The 17325-nt window shown below is 37.3% G+C and overlaps 1 protein-coding gene across 1 annotated transcript in view; it reads left to right on the top strand.

The window, feature by feature from the left end:
• The window catches only part of RICTOR (RPTOR independent companion of MTOR complex 2), a gene marked incomplete at both ends in the record, with an annotated part of 89265 nt that extends 80125 nt beyond the window's left edge, over window positions 1-9140 (top strand). Inside the window, 7 exons of the mRNA XM_082013123.1 lie at window positions 2191-2368; window positions 3618-3702; window positions 5047-5280; window positions 6734-6886; window positions 7726-7849; window positions 8777-8915; window positions 9066-9140. Coding sequence (XP_081869249.1) covers window positions 2191-2368; window positions 3618-3702; window positions 5047-5280; window positions 6734-6886; window positions 7726-7849; window positions 8777-8915; window positions 9066-9140 — 988 coding nt within the window. The remainder of the gene's footprint in view (window positions 1-2190; window positions 2369-3617; window positions 3703-5046; window positions 5281-6733; window positions 6887-7725; window positions 7850-8776; window positions 8916-9065) is intronic.
• Window positions 9141-17325: the final 8185 nt, after the last annotated feature.

The following is a 17325-nucleotide window of genomic DNA, read 5'->3' as shown; positions in this document are numbered from 1 at the left end:
CCTGATGCTGTTCCTTGCTCTGTCACTGGCTTCCTGTGCTAATGCAGGAACAAATCAGTGTCATTTCGGTGGCAGTACAGATTCTGTTGTGGCTGTAGTCATGCTGTACTGTTCCTTGCAGTCATGCCCTTGATACGCAAAGCAGCCCTGCTGCAGTGGGGTTTCATCCAGACACTCAGGATGCAATGTGATGCTACCAGTATTTCTGGTGCTTAGCTGTTCATGACCTCTTATATCAGGGGTTAGGCTCAAGGGTTTGAGCTGACCTCTTCAACATTGAACTGAAATGGCTGGAGTGCTCATACGTCTGAGAAGGTTAAAAATTTCAGACATACGTATTACAAGAGACTGTCAGATTGTGTTGGTTACTGATATAATTGATTGGAAAGACTATGATGTAACTAGTTTATGTGGGGTTTTTTTCTTAGTGGTGACAGCTGAATAATTGTGGTCTTTTTAATTTCAGAATATGTTATTACTTCCAGCTAAGTAATGTCCTTAACTGCTGTTTAAGTAATAAATCGGAAAGAAATATTTTATTTTTCTTTCCTTCCAAGGCTATTTTTCTGTCAGTCTTCATAAAAATTTCTTTGAGTCAAGCCTCACTGACAAATTCATGTGCTTATAGCAACTAGCAGCTATAAACTGACTTTTGTCATGTTTCTAGTTGTTCTTTTCATTCAAAAGGTTGAAAAGCTTATTTCTTTGCATAATTTTTTTGTGTGAGACTAAATTTTCCACCTGTCTTTAAGGACCAACCAAAAATGTTAACGTGCATGTCTCAAATCCTAATCATGTCTCTCAGCCTATCCTCTGCAGACATGGTTTCATGAAAACTTCCTGGTGTTTATCACTACTAATATATTCGTTAACTTTTCCAGGAGAAGCAGGGACAAGTGTTTAGGATTAATACTTAAGTCTTTAATTTTATATTGAGAGTAATTGTAGAAAGTTTATTATGAAATAACTAATGCAATTGGTAACTTTTTGGGTTTGGAAGTATGGCTTGATTTTTATTTTAAAAAGTCCATTGCTACTGTCACCAACATTGGTCAGAAAGAAAGCAAGAAAACCATTGATATCCTAGAGTTTGTGTTCTGTGCATTCCCATTGCCTAATAATGTCTTGGACCTTACATGGTCGAACCTTGATAATTTATCTCGGTATAAATCTGTTAACCTGTTAGGCGTAAGAAGACATTCTAATTGCCCATCTAAACCAAAAAATGGTAGAAAGTTATTTCTAAGGCAGAAAGTCAAGAAATCAAATGTTTACTCTAATTTACCTTCCAATGTATAATAATTTGCAGTAATATAATAAAAATTTACTGTTCCCGAGGTATGTCTTTTTTACTAGGAAGCTTTAATCCACAGATCATCTACATAGGTTGATTAGCAGAAAACATTTATGGGTTTTTATGTTCAACGAGAAGTAAAATGACTGATGGACAAACATGAAATTTCCATCATCAGGACTCTGATCAGCAATGAGGACTTGTTCTCCAGCCTCTCCTCTCCTATTTTCCCAACCTGTTTCTTTCTTTGTTCCTTGGGCTGCTTGTCACAGTCAGCTCTGCTCACTGCACAGGTTCAAATTTGTTCTTTTGTACATTCACATTGAGCAAATTCTTCCTCCATGTTTGGGTGACCTAATAGGTGGCTCCTTTAGCGTACAGGAAGAAAATGTTCCTTGGTCGCATAGCTGGTACCTTAATAGACTAAAGCTTTGCATTTGCGAGGATGTGCCTGCTTAGCTCAGAGTTCGTGAATATCAAGGAAAGGTACATTCGGTGTGTAGGTACATTTGAAAATGAGGAATTTATCAGTTTAAAAGCCTGAATCTTTATTGACCATGTCTGGGCTGTAAATCTTCAAAGCCCTGGTAAGATGGAGAAAATCTGTGGTTTGCAGGGTAGGCAGCCTTCAAGCAGAAGTTCCATCTTGCTATCTTTCAAGGCCCTGTCCCAGGACTTTCAAAGAAAAAAAATTTACTGGAGGAACTGCCAAACCATGCAATATGATGTGAGACAGAAAAAACAATGAGCCTATATCTGTAATTTGACAGAGTAACAAGCTCTGGGTTCTACAGTGGGAAGATGAGGATAGTCTTTGTGTCAGCAGTCCTTCTTACTTTCAATGTGCCAGAGTGAAAGACTTACCAACATTGTGATATATTATTTCAATGTTACAGGTTCATGAAAGCTTTAAGTTATGCTTCATTAGATAAAGAAGATTTATTAAGTCCGATTAACCAAAACACACTTCAGCGTTCCTCATCTGTTCGCTCCATGGTTTCTAATGCTACATTTGGTAGCTCTGATGATTACATTGGACTTGCTCTCCCAGTGGATATCAATGAAATATTTCAGGTATGTATGTGATAACTTACTGCGTTCATTTGCATTTTCATACTGAAAGGTAGTCAACTGTTGCATTTTATCAGAATAGATTAGATCTACAGAAATGAGGAAAAACTGATGTGGTGCTTTCAAGGAATGCCTTTTGGAGAACAAGAGTTTCTTTTGTAATGCTGTTTAGAGAAAACTGCTAGTCTGTTTTGTATTACCAGGCAAATAATAACACAGACTAAGTTAGAAGGGTGTTAAACAGTGGTAGCATAAATATGCTGTCATAAGACTTTTAGTTGACAGCTTTTATACTGAAATTAGCATAGATTGTGGACATTTTTGAATAACCTCTTTAGCCAGCTAATTGATACGTTCATTGTTCAACCCTAAATGATGTGCATAATCACAGTTAACTTCCTGCTACCATGATCTTGATGACATACTATTTTATTTGTATGTATATCATCATAGCATTAAATTATACTGTCTTTACTTAACCTCACAGATACATGTATTTAAGTTAAATAAGTTAAGTTAAAACAGATTATTTTAAGGATCTTAATTACCTTCCTCTTTCTAATTGGTTAAAACATATTCCCATCTAACAAACTAGTGTATCACAGGGTTTAATATTCTTTTAGTTAATAATCAAAAACAGGACCTAGTATATGTCAAAGGTGAATAAGTGGCTTCCTCATCTTCAGTTTACTTAGTCTTTGCCTCTTAAAACTAAATTGCTTTCTTACAAATCTCAAAAAATTACCAAAGCTAGAGCAAAGGCAAGATTTTTCCATTTCCTGCTTCTATTCCTCCTTTATGAAATGACTGCTTTTTCTTTGTCCTTCACAGTCTTTGTGGCATATTTGTGTTGCCTCATTTCTTCTCTCAACTCTACAATATCTTACAGGCAACATTTTAGATGTCCTGGTTGTTTTTGCGGTGCTCTCCTGAGATCTCCAGTGGTGTAGAGTGATTATGGACAGATCATTAATAGCCCCTTCTGGGTCGCTGGTTTCTTCACAGCCTGTTACCATTGTTTTAACATTTACTAACTGTTTATAAACTTTGCTTAATAAATGTTCATTCACAAATGTATGTTTTTCTCATTGGCTTTTCTTTAGTACTCAGGAGCCCATTCTTAATTTCCTTCTCTAATTGGGTCTTTTTCCTGAAGTAAAAAATGAGCAACATACTGTTTTCTCAAAATCTGTTTTTCCTTTGTATATGACTATCACCTGTGCTAATTTTAGTTTTTACGTGAATATTCCAGGTAAAGGAAACTCCATATTTCCAAAAGAAAACCACACCTCCATTTGATGACCGTGGGCCTCGGGTCTTTGCACCTGATGCAGGAGGTACTGTTTTTGTTCCTCTCTTGTACCTTTCTGTTGTTTATTTGTACCTTGAGTGGGGTGTTGGTCTATTTGTTGATTTTTCTTTACAGAAAAGATTATTTTTAGCTGTGTTCTGGATTCAGAATAGTAGGCCATTAATTTCCAGTTTTGTTTAGTTTGAGGTAATGTGGTGTTGCTTCAAAGCAACATACGCTTGGTCCTGCTCTAAAGAACAAAGGAGGAAAGAGGAAAGTGTACATATCTTTGATTGTAACATGAGCTAATGCTAATCAAAGACTGGTAGTAATACTGCATTAAAGAAAGTAACAAAATTTAAGCGAAGATAAAATATGTACGCTACATATTAAGCCGTTACATTTTTACTTCCCTCTGATTACATGTGAATTTATAGGAACCAATAGAGTTGCTAGGTGTGTATTCCAGAAAGTAAATCTTGTCTTTCTCTGGTGTTACCATGACAGTTGATTAGTGGAGGTGATGGTACAAGAAAATTGCAAGTGCTCTGTAGTTACGGTATGCACTTCCTTCCTCCACAGTACCAGAAACATGTAGAGCGTCAGTATGTCCCTTTTCAGGACAACTGAAAAAGAAGCATTGAAACTGGTCCTGTAGGATAGCATAGCTGTTGTCTTGCCTCCTAGTTAACTGATACTTTATTACAAGCACTTTGAACATCCAACCGATTTTTTTTTTTTCTGTGCTGTTAGTGTAATATATGAAGCTGACTTTCTTGAAAGTGTGTTTCTGTAGTTTTCTGTATTTCAGTATAAAGTAACTCTTGTTCAAAATTTTATTTGTTGGTATTTTTCACCCAGAGTAGAGCATGTCACTGAAGTACCTTTGGCTTTGTTTCTGCATTTTTGAGTCTAGTTTATTCCTATTACAGCCACTAACTCATAGTTTCTTTAATTGTGTTTCTGTGTTCAGCGGTGCATGTGTCATTTGAACAACTAATATATTGTACTAATCTTGTTTGATACTGTGAAAATTTGTAACCTATTAATGTTACATGGGTATTACTGTTACTAATGTTGATATGATGTCAGGATTTACCGTATATCTTCTTACTCTAGGTGTGTGTGGTATGTGTGTTTAGAGGTTGAATTCTGTCCTTTGCAATGTTTTGTTATATATGATAAGCTGAAATTAAACCATGATGTCTATTCCCCAGTGCTAACAATCTGGGGAGCCTAACCACTCAAAAAAAAGTTTATAGGCCTTCACACAGAAGGCTTATAGGCTTAAAAGGCTTTAAGCCTTAAAGGCTTAAAAGAGGAAGTGTAGTTGAAATAACGTTGGCTGCTTGGTTTTGTTTTCTTCTTACGTGTAATTGCTCACCTACAGGTCTTCCATCAGGTACAAGTGATGTTGTCAAAAGCCCTTTTCAGATGCTCCGACAGCAGATCAGTCTCACAGAAATAATGAATACCAGCCGTTCAGATGCCTCTCAGTTTTTAGAAAATACAGAGGATACAGGGCTACAGGAGCACACAGATGAGAATTGCCTTTACTGTGTCTGCATTCAAATATTGGGTTATCAGCCTAACAACAAAATAAACTCTCCATATAATCGTACAGGTTAGTGTTCCTTGTGGGGAAGTATGACAAAACTGAATGAAAATACTGAATTTTGTTCCTCTTTAAAATTGATTCATCTGTACGGTGTCTTTTTTCCTGACTATTGACATTGAAATTAATAGTCCTTAATAATCTCACTGTGCAACCAATGGTATTTCTATGGTCATTTTCATCTTTTTGATTTCTAGTTGTGTTAGTATGACTAGATGCCTGCATGTTTTCTTAAATACTTCTAAGAGCTTATCAAAATATACAATTTGATACTTTATTTAGTACTTAAAATCCATGTCCTGAGAACTGATGGTTGCTTTCAAACTAGTGCAAAGTCTGACTTCAAAGCAAGTCTGTACCATAAAACAACACAAAAGAAGTCTGAGGAGTCTGTTGAAGTGGAGCTGTAATTTCTGGGATTTAGTCATCTGTCTTCATATTTTGAGATTCAGATCAGATTGAGAATTGTTTTTCCCTAAATTCCTCTGCCACTTGCAGTTAGATGCCTTCTTGCAATGTCTGTAATAAAATGATAATCAAGTAGCAGATGTGTAGTAGGCATCCTCGCCTTTTTACAACAGTGTTATGCACTCAGGTAGTTACACATAAAGAGTACTGTTGTGGCTAGGGGGATCATGTACAAAATGTGAGGAAGAGCCCAGAGAGCTGAGTTTTTAAGCTTGAATTCAGTATTGAGAAGGAGTGACAAATACAACACTAATTGCAGTCTTCAAATAGTGTAAGGGGATTACAGGTGCACCAGAGCCAGGTTTTGTCAGAGGCACACAACCAAAGGACAGGAGGCCACGAACATGTGTTGTAGGAATAAAAATTTCAGCTGAACTTAAAGGGAGACTCTTTGCAGTGTAACCTAATCTCATTTTGCAGTGAGCCTTTCTTTGAACAAGGGGCTGAACTGGGTGATCTCCAGGACTCCCTTCAGACCTATGTTTTTCTGTGTTTCTTCTACCAGCGCGGCAATTAAAAGCTTGGCTTTTATGTTCGTCTCTTTAAATACAAAATGCCAAAGGCATAGTGAAACCTCGCAGAAGACTCTTACTTGTCACACTGTTGATGAAGTCAGAACCCTTTCTGCAACATCTGTGATAACTGTATGAACAAAAATAGCTGTGTGTATGCCAGAGGATCTTTATTATATTATGTTAAATACAGCACAGATATATCAATAAGAGCTCTATCTGTGATGACAGTTTTTAAGCTTCCATCACCATCTTAGAGTTGATTATTTTTCTTGAGTATTTTAAGGTTAAAAAAAAAAAGTGGTTTTTAGGTATGTTGAGTATGTTTTGTCCAAAATCCAACATCTAGTTTCCAGCTGGTTTATATGCACAGTACTAAGTGCATCAGTGTCTTGCATGCTTGCCACTATTGAAAAACAAGAAAAGCATTTGAAGTGAGGAAAAGTGAGAGTAACAAAGATGCAACATCTTGTTTATGTCAGATTTTTCAGACATTCCGTATACTGACTGGTGTGGGCAGACCATACACAATCACTTAGATGTGCATTCCTCCAAATTTTCTGGAATTTCAGGCTGTAGTGATGCAGTATCCCATGGTTCAGCTAGCAGCACCAAGAGTACAGAGCTTGTCCTAGGTAAGTTTTAAAGCCCTTTGATTATTAGAGACTATAACTCTTAAAAGTATTTTTTAGTATTTTTGAAAAACAGTATTTCATTTATACGTACTGCAATGAAGTAATGTTCATTATTTAAAAACAAAAAAATCCCAAACCACCAAAGAAAAACAAAACGAACAAAAAAACCCCAGCAAAAGAACAAGAATAAAAACGACGAAAAAACCCCCTTTGGATGATTTAGCCGTTATCCAGAAGGGTAGTTGCATTGTCCATGGTTATGGCAGATGGAAGAACATACTTTTAAACTCTTCTTTTTTTGCTATACGGGATCTCTGCAGGTTAATTAAATACCTGTCTATTTGATATTACAAGCAAATTGATTGCCTTTTTTTCCTCCACTGGTGTTAGTTTAAAAAAAAAAAAAAAAAATTGAATCTCTGTAAAGATAAAGACATTTAGGTTTTAGGCTTATGTTTTACATTTTGAATTATCACAGTTTCTTAGGAAGTAGCTGCTTGCTAACTTACCCAGCATCTGATGGAAACAGAGTCAGGTAATCACTTGCACAGTTTGCAACATGATTTAGTGGGAGAGACAGCATGGTAATTGAATCTTACAGGTTTTTGCTCTTATGAAATGGTAATTTACCTTTTAAAAATATTTCTGTGTTCAACTTCCTGAAATAGTAATTTTTTAAAAGTTTTCATTTCAGTGGAAATACGTGTCAGTAGTTCAGAATACATACATAAATATGTGTGTGTGTTTATGGAATGCTAAACCAAACTTACATGGCATAAGATTAGCACAATCAAAAACTATTCTGTTTAAACACCATACTGTTTAATTTGTTTCTCCAGGAGTAAAGTCCATCCCAGATGATACACCAGTGTGCAGAATACTTCTGCGGAAAGAAGTCTTACGTTTAGTAATCAATTTGAGTAGTTCAGTAGGAACCAAGGGCCATGAAACTGGACTCCTAACGTAAGTTCAATACATTTGATATGTTTTTAGCAACTTAGCTGTATTCCTTAAGATCTCTGGCATAGTGATTAACCTTATTTCTGACTTCGCAAAAAATTGTCAAGCAGATATGATTGAATGATTGAGTGCTTGAATGTAACATAGAAGCTAAGAAAAGAATTTTCCTTTTACTATTTTTGCTCTGTCTTTATTTTCTTACTTTTCCCCAGTCTTTTTAAAAAACAGTCATTGAGACTGTAGTGATACTTCATTACATAGCCAGTATATCATGCATCTTTAAAAAAGAACAAATTTTTTTTGTTATTTGTGCCAAATAATATAAATGCCAGATAAGCAGAATAACAAAGTGAAAGTAACTTCTTGAGAAACACCAATCTGCTTTGAGCAACAGTACAGCTACCTGAATTAATTTATAGGAAAAAATCATGTTAAAATATGGGAATATGTATCCAGATACCAAATGTTAGAATAAAACTTGTAGGTTTCTGGGCTAGTGACATTGGAAACCGACATATATCTGCTTAAAGAAAATGCAGAAATGCTCATTTTAGTTTCAGAAAATGCTTACAGGTAATGAAGTTAACTTTTCCATATTCTTTATTACTGCTGTACAATGCAGATGATAATTCTTTGATGTACTGTTCTCTTTCTACCTCTATTATTTTAAGACTAGATGTTTGCATCAATACTGTACAACTTTCAAATTATATATGGTTTCATATCATTAATACAGATTTCTCCTAGGTTGATACAAAATAACGCTGTCGTGATTTTCTTGCTTCATCAGATCCAGAATGTATAATGCCTATTACTGAAGAGATGTACTTTGTTAATGATGACAATCAAAACCTAATTGAACAAGTTTTTTTAAAATGTAGTGGAAATATGTTCAAGACTTACAAAATTTTGGTTTTTTCTGTTTTTTAGAATTAAGGAGAAGTATCCCCAAGCATTTGATGACATATGCCTTTACTCTGAGGTATCCTATTTGTTAGCACATTGTACATTTCGACTTCCATCTCGAAGGTTCATTCAGGAGCTATTTCAAGATGTACAGTTCTTACAAGTAAGTGGAAGATTCAGATGCATTGAATGCACCAGAATGTGCCAGCTGGGTGCAGGTTTCATGTTCGGAATAAAAGGTGCTTTCAGATACGTCTTAAAGGAAACTATTTTATGATATCTCTCTAGTAAAATCTCTAACTGTTTCTTTCAGATGCATGAAGAAGCAGAGGCTATTTTAGCAACACCAACAATACAGCCAGTAATTGATACATCAGCTGAATCCTGACTTCTGTCTCGTGCAGTACATTGCATATAGACTTTCTGAAATCCTCAGACAACCTCCGACTGACTGGATAAAAAGCTTGGAGCCTCATCTTCTAGACCGTTCCAGAAGTTACTGGTACCTGAAGACTGAACTGAAATCTTTTTCTTCCTCAACCAATTACTGCCCCAGTCTTTTGAGCCCTTTGGGGAGTTATTAAACATTGCCATAGTTTTAATAATAGTAACTACCGGTATATGCAAGAGCCGAGCACTGAACACCTCCACAAGTTTTCATTTCATTTTCTACCATAAATTAAAAAAAAATAGAACAACATGCAGAGCCATCTTTTTTGATGGACTTCCGATTCTGTTCCAGAGAAGCGGAGCAATGCCTTGCTTTTTAAACCCTCGATACCAGGAATCAGAGAGATGAGGGTGCATTCCATTGGCCGCAATGGGGAGCCATGTAGTAATCATGGACACCAGGGGATTAATGTTAGCCCTACTCTGTTGGTTTTTGTACTGTTTATGACACTACTTGGCGGTTTATAACTTCAGACAGAAAGAAAAGCCTCTGTGAATCTGAGGTTTCCTTTAAGTTATTTTGCTACTGCTATAGTTGCAAGTCATTTTATTAGCAGTCTCTCCTATTTCATTACATTTACGTACATATATCTTACCTGAACCAGTTAAGGATTTTCACTACAGTTTGATTTTAAAAATAGCGAATCATTTAAACTTAAAATGCTGAAATCACATTGTTTTCCCTGAATGATATGCATGTGTTTGCAGTTTCTACACTCATGCTCATATAGTACGAATGTTGGTCTTAACTAAAATCCTTTCAAAAGCATGATTTGTATTAGATAAATGAATATTGTATAAACTAAACTTGAAGACATTTAATCATTGCTGCTTTTGTGAGAAGACATAATATGAGTGGTTTTCAAGTTCCATGGAAAAAGCCTTTTATAAAAACAAAGGTTTATTTGAATTTTCAATGGACGAGTGATCAAGCATCAGATAGTACTAATAATTGTAGTGAAAAGCCTTAAGTACCAGATTTTGGAGCAGCAGTACTTATAATTTTATACCTGTATTTAAGACTTGTTGCAAGAGTTAAATGATACAGTCACTGTTAATGACTGAATTAGTTGCCTCTGTCACATTACTAGTGAGGTTTCTAAATTAATGAGTGCAAGCTTAAAAAAAAAAAAAGTAAGAATCCCTGTCAATTTTATCATGGAGAATCCCCTCCACTTTTATCATGGAGAGAGATTCAGAAGCCTTTATACAAAGGTAATATAAATATATGCAGATGTGTGTATACAGTAGCATGGCCACCTTTGTTAGAATGCCTGTCATAGAAGGGATTACCCTTTGATTTTGATATAGGTGAATAATTCAGCTGGACTGTACTAAGTAGAACAGATTTTTATCCATTCACTTTTACCATTTTTTTTATAATTGTCAGATTAATACTTAAGTGAAGATAAGTGAAATTTATCCTGATGCTCATAACTCTGTTCTTACTAGCTATGCTACTGGAGATTTCAGTAAGTAGTCCTGTGAACAGTAAAACACGATTCCTAGTGAAATGTAGAATTAATTTGTTCTTATTGGAAATTTCATCTTGCCACATAAGCACTGCTTTGCAACTATCACTTTACTGAGTTCTTATGTGCACTGCATACCATGAGGTTCTGGTAAAGCAGATTATAAATTGCTGCTCATAATCAAATGAGTTCCTCGGATTATCTTTTCATGAGTTCCCACTGAAAGAAGAAGCAAAAAGAAACTGATTCAACTCTTCTATGGTCAGTGACACAAATAATGTATCTATGTGTCAAGGCATGTTTGAAATACTCTGAAAACATGCCACACTAGTAACTATTGGACTTCTCTGGTCGTAAGAAATAAATGCTTCTGTAAAACCAAAATGTCGATCACCGTAGACCAAATAGTGGTATAAACTCCAAAGGAAGTAACGTAGTTTTCCCAAAAATGGGGCTAGCATATCTTATACAGTAGTTTCAGACACTACCTCAGTTAGGCTAGAGTATAAGAGATTTGTTTTAGTTACTAGATGGGGTTATCTCAAACAACTCCATGTTATTTTTCTGCAGTTAAGCAAAATAAACAAGCTTTTTCACCTGTATTTAAAAAAAACCACCTTTGTTCATTTGCTACCAGTTTAACCCATAGCACTTAATGTAGAAAGCGCCATAGGAAGGCCTCTGATTATAAAAAGGTAAGCAAAAGTGATGCCAGTATACTTTTGAAAGAGTCTCCATCCTGAAGTGCTTATGTGATCAGAAGTATTTGCTTGTGTGGGGATCCATGGCAACAGAAACTTGACCTACAAATTATTGCTGCAAATTCGGTTACAAAATGTTTTTTTTTTCCTGAAAGTGTGTGTGTCAGTAGATTTCAACAAGTATGCATCAAGGGTGTCAAGTCTGTACTGTACATAACATAAAACATTTCTAGAATTAATTTACATATTTACACTAAGCTCATAATGTTTCAGTTTAATTGGCAAATGAAGGGATACTGTTACTGAAGGAATTTGACATTGGCCTAGTTATAAGCTGTGAATTTTTAATTCTGTAGATTTCTTTTTTAAAATATCCTATTCAAAGTTCTTGGTTTGGGGTTTTATTTGCTTCATGATAGAACTTCAAAGGAAAACAGGAGTAAATAAAAATTGTGCTTATATTAACCCTAATAAAGAATCCTTAAACTTCAAGAAAAGTTTGCAAGGGAAGCTGACAGACCACCTGCTTTATTTTTCCAATCTGAATGATTGGTGATACTGTCAAAGAAATGATAAAGCGTGTAGCATTCAATGACACAATATACAAATACAGTTTGGTTGCTGTGGCAAAGACAAGTCCTGAATCATTCAATGTGCTAACACAAAATACTCAGCTCTGAGGCGAAAGCCCCTGTGGGAAGGAGAGGCTGGCTGTGAAACTAATCGCATTTAGTCTACTAAATTAGCTGGCTATTTTTCTTAGTCTGCTTTTGCAGTCAGTGGAAGGGGATAGCCCTTTCCAAAGGGCAGAGAGCTAGCTAAAGGGCTCCCAGTTACTTTCCTGAGGGCCAGTTTCTCTCCACTGAGAGAGGAGGAGAACAAAGCTCGGTGCTGTGACTGTGCTTTTGGAGAGAGACCCCCTTTCAGCTGTCTGAAATTCAGGTGCAGAATACTGGCAGCTCTTGTGGACATCATTGGAGCTGGAGATGGTTAGGCTTTGAGGTGCCTAACTTGTATGTTGGGCCCCTGGCATGTTGTGCTTGAGATGGTCAGTTTTCCTCATCTGAGAGTTCTTAGTTGACCTGGCCTATGTACCTTAAATGCGCTCTTACTGTGTTTTGTTGGGGTTTTTTTTTTTCCCAAGGCACAATGAAGTGCTGAAGTATTTGGTAGTTTAGGGCACTGTGGCTCAGCACACTGAGGTAAGCTGCCCATATAAACATTTGAAAAGGCAGCACTGATAATACTGCATGTCTGTTTGTCGTTTTTTTTCTGTAATTTTCAGCAAGATTGAAAAAAACCTATAGCACCTTTACTCGGCACCTGAAGAGAAAGGTAGGTATTTGAGAGACAGGCAATGAGCAAAGCCTAGTGAGAGATGAAAGAGTTGCTGCTGCTGCTTAGTCTGTGTTCTGGTCTTGGTACTTGGCTGTTGGACTGAAGGAAGCTGGTGTTACCTTGTAAGTGAACGTGAGCTCAAGCTGAGGAATCACAGTGGAATAATTCTTGCCAGGCTTCAGAGCATCTCTGAGGTTTCTGCTTGGCTCCCAGCAGGGCTGCAGAAAAGTCCTGTTACTCTGAGCTTCTCTGGAGCCAGCTGAAAGGAGGTCCTATAACTTTTTTAAGTTATACCTCTATTACCATTTGCTTATTAAAGGTATACTAGGTGAGAGTAAAATCCAAGAACTGCGAGAGACCTTTGGGAACATGCTAGAAACCATGCTTGTATTTTGCTAGAAGCCCCACCTCTCCTTGGTTTTTGTTTAACTCCTGATTCTGGTTCCCTGGATAGTTTTGTTTTCAAACAATGTGTATGTTCAGTAAAGAATGTGGATTTTCTTTGGACTATTTTTGTAACATAGGTGGACAGCAATGCCACAGCATGCAGAAATTGCACATTTTACTTGAGTTGCTTTGTAAAATACACTATTTTATTTGAGAAATGTAATTTACGCCAAAAACTGTAACATACCATTTTGCCGCTGAATGGGGTGTTTTAGCACAAGATGTAGTGTCTAAGGGGCAAAAAATGAGACATTTCATAGATTTAATTGAAAAATTATTCCAATACTGGGCTGTCAGCATCCCTAAAACTGCCTTAGAGATTATCTAAATTGATCGTTCTGAGGAGGGAAGGGATCAAGGAAAATCTCAAGACTTACTCTCCCTGTCCTGTGTGGTCTGTCTTTATTTAGTAATACGCTGCTACATATTTGGAGGTTCTAGTGTTTGTAGGTCACTGAACAGACATTGAAATCTGATTTATATTGTATACCTGTAACATAGAAAGAAAAAGTATTTATATATTTTCCATAAGAATATTACATTGAGCTGTGTATAATTTAAACAGAGGCTTGTCCCAAAATGGTATTGCCCACCTTGATTTTTTTGTGTGCTTTTCTGTTTTTTGTTTTGGTTTTTTTTGTATAGTGTGTACAGTTCATGTCAATGGGCATTAAAAGCCTCCTGAAGCATAATCTTATCAAAGGGATGCACTGTTAATAAAATGTACTTAAACTTCTTATAGCTGTTCTGGACTCATATGTACCTCTCAGTGCTAGAAATGGGTTGGAAATTTATTTATATTTGTAAGTTACTAATTAACTAGAACAAACTGAAGCTTTCCAAATAAACATTTGTCAAAAATGTATTTTACATTACTGCTTTGTAAGATGTCCTATAAAAATAGAAGGGGACTTCTTAATAGGTTGCACACTATTTTTATTTTTAAAATTCAGCATATTGATACTGAGAATTAACAATATTCCATTATGTGGTCGTATTAAGTATATTATATATATTAAGTATATTATGTATATTATACTTAAAGTCTTAGCATTTCAACAACAGCTGTGAAAGTTGAATTATAAACAAAAAAACGAGTTTACAGTTTTGAACTCATTCAACTACTCATGCAAGACATTGTAAAAAAAAAATACAGAAATTGTACACTCCTCCCATCCCATGCAAAAATACTTTCCTAATCTTTATTTCTAGTTCTGGTGCCCAGACTGCCCTGTTTGACTGGCATGAAGGCATTATCCTCCTCAGACTCCTGTTTGTGTGCTTTTAAGCACAGGTGGCTTTGTGAACTACCACCCTCTGGGGCCAGCAAGCAGAAGGGTTTATGGATAGAGAGGAGTGAGCTTTCCGTCACCTCGCTGAGCAATCTGGTGCCTGGTAGAGTGTTCCCTTGCTTCCAGGTAATGAAGCTTTGTCAGTGCAGTATCTTCCCAGGAAAGACCAAGTTTGCTGCCTCTGCCAGTGCTGAGGTGGGAACTCCTGACAGGCCAAGGTGTCTCACCCCACCATCAGGAAGGCACACCTGGCTACATCGCCCGCACCCCTCTGTGCTCTCCCTGGGCTGAACTACCTCAGCCAAGCCCAGGTGACAGCAGCTTTTTCAAAAGTGAGAATTTGTACCTTGTTACAGCTAATACCTCTGGCACAAGGTACTGCAGCATGTTGAAATTCAAAACATTCCAGGGGATAGTCCTGACTTTGACTTATGTATCAGAATTCCTTAGATGTGTAACTCTATTTAAAAAGGTTTGAAACATATAAATAAAAACAGGTGAGTTTTCTAAATGCACAGCTAGGAAATTATTTTGGTAGTGAAAAAACAACTCCCTTCTGTTGGCCTTTTTTCCAGCAGTAAAGGTTTTAAACTGCACAAGTACATACGACGCGATGGAACACTTTGGAGAAGGAAATGTTCAAAGTTGTGAAGACACTGTGGTATCAAACTTTCAAATTCACTGTAACGCAAAGGAGAGTAACATAAAGGGAGGGAACATTTCTCCGGGATGTCTCCATCGAACAGCGTCAGCCATCTTTCTTACTTCCCTCTTCTCTGTCAAACTGCAGTTCAGCTACATGACACCACCCATGTTTCCTTACTCCACTGTCTGAAGGCTGAAAGGATGGAGCATATTGCATTTTTTTTCTACTTCTCAAGTAAATCTGTGTGCAACCTACATGTGGCCGCGGCACAGTGTGTGTTAACTGGATAGCGTGGAATCACAGAATAGTTTGGGTTGGAAGGGACCTTCCAAGGTCATCTTGTGCAACCCCCCTGCAATCAGCAGCGACATCTTCAACTAGAGCAGGTTGCTCAGAGCCCTGTCCAATGGGACCTGATGTTTCCAGGGATGAGGCATCTACCACCTCTCTGGACATGCTGGGCCAGTGCTTCACCACCCTCAGTGTGAAACCTTTCTTCTTTATGTCTGGTCTAAATCTGCCCTCTTTTAGTTCAAAACCATGACCCCTTGTCCTATGGCTACAGGCCCTGCTAAAAATTCCGTCCCCATCTTTCCTTACAAGCCCCCTTTAAGGACTGGAAGGCTGCAAGAAGGTCTCCCTGGAGCCTTCTCTTCTCCAGGCTGAACAACCCCAAGTCTCTCAGCCTGTCCTCACAGGAGAGGCGTTCCATCCCCTCTGATCATTTTTGTGTCCCCTCTGGACCTGCTCCATATCTCTAACCACAGTTAGTCATCTACATGTTTGTACCTCACCTTTGCCAGCCCTCCTCTGTTGGCAATCAATGCTTGACTCAGCCAAAGTCTACGTAAGGTCTTGTTGGTTTCCTGTTGCAACACAGCTCATGGACATTTCAACAATATCTATAAGTAACATTGTAAAATGTAGATGTGGAGATGTGGTTCAGTATCAAAACTCATTTCTGTCTGCAGCTGCTTAGTTTTTAGGCAGTGTGATTAACTAGTTAAACATAAGTAAGAAAAGCAACTCCATTTTAACAAGCTGTCTGAATATCAAATTGTAAAAAACATTTCATTTTTTTCCCTTTACAGAACTGATTATTTTGTGCTCTAAGTTGAATTCTTTTATTTGTGAAAGATTCCAGACAGGATCATAATTAGGAAAACCCAAAGGGTTGCCTGTGCCTAAAGGAGGTTAATCTGATGAGACTTTCAGATACAATTCTAACTCTTCTGCTTCATTACAAATGTACAATTCTTTTTAAACGGAGGACAAAATTCACCGCTGCCTACTGAGAGATTTGAGTGGGGTTTTTTCCCTTTTTTAATACATGCAAAAGTAGCATTGGAAAGTCTAACTGACATGCAACCTGAACATGATGTTCTTTGCAAATGGGATACATACACCTATGCAACTGACTACTGTATCTGCTTACCTGGCTGTTTGGGGCTTGCTACATATGTGCAAGGGTTAATGCCAAAAGAATTTAAGTTCATGTGCACAAGCAGAGAGACAGTGCCATGGTAACACCTCTGCAAACAGCTGTTCTGCTGGAAAAACAGATCCTTTCCACTTAGCTCCCCACTTTTCTTTGTTTAGTTAAGACTATTTTGTTTAGGATTTAAAGGGTCATCCTTCCAGGCAGAGAAGGCAGAAGTACAAGGAGCCCCAGTTACCAGAAAAGGGAGTGGCAGCCCACTAACAAGGCCTGTACTATAAAAATCTGTTTTCTGCACACTTTCTTTCTGTAGATAGAAAACAGGTGAAGTAAAAGGATTTTGGTGTACAGGGTAGCATTCCTAGAGAAGTGAAACTTCCTTCTAGTATTTCAGTAATGCTCCATACTGAATGCTGGTAAACCTTCCATGTCGATTCCTTACATCATTTGAGAGAGAGAAAATACAACCCCCAGCCCTGCGACGTTACGGGGCTGAGGCAGACTCCAAAGCTGGGTCATGCTCCACGCATCGCGGCACAATGCACATGGGCTAGGGGTGGCCAGAGCACGTAGTAAGCATGCACGGACTACTGCAAGTCAAGTTAGACTCCTTGAGCACAACCACCTACCTGCTTGTTTAACTTACTTTTGGAATAAATTTTTAATCTCTGCAATATACAGTAGTTCTTTGCATCAGGCTATGAGAAACTGCTGTGATGTAACTTTCTACATAATACAGGCCACAAAACAGCCTGTAAATCTTATCTAATGTGCATAACTTGTGATGAA

This window comes from Phaethon aethereus (genome assembly GCF_964289735.1).
Source record: "Phaethon aethereus genome assembly, chromosome: Z".
Taxonomy (NCBI): domain Eukaryota; kingdom Metazoa; phylum Chordata; class Aves; order Phaethontiformes; family Phaethontidae; genus Phaethon; species Phaethon aethereus.
Note: the sequence above shows the minus strand (reverse complement) of the source record. Positions and strands in the feature narration are given on the sequence as shown.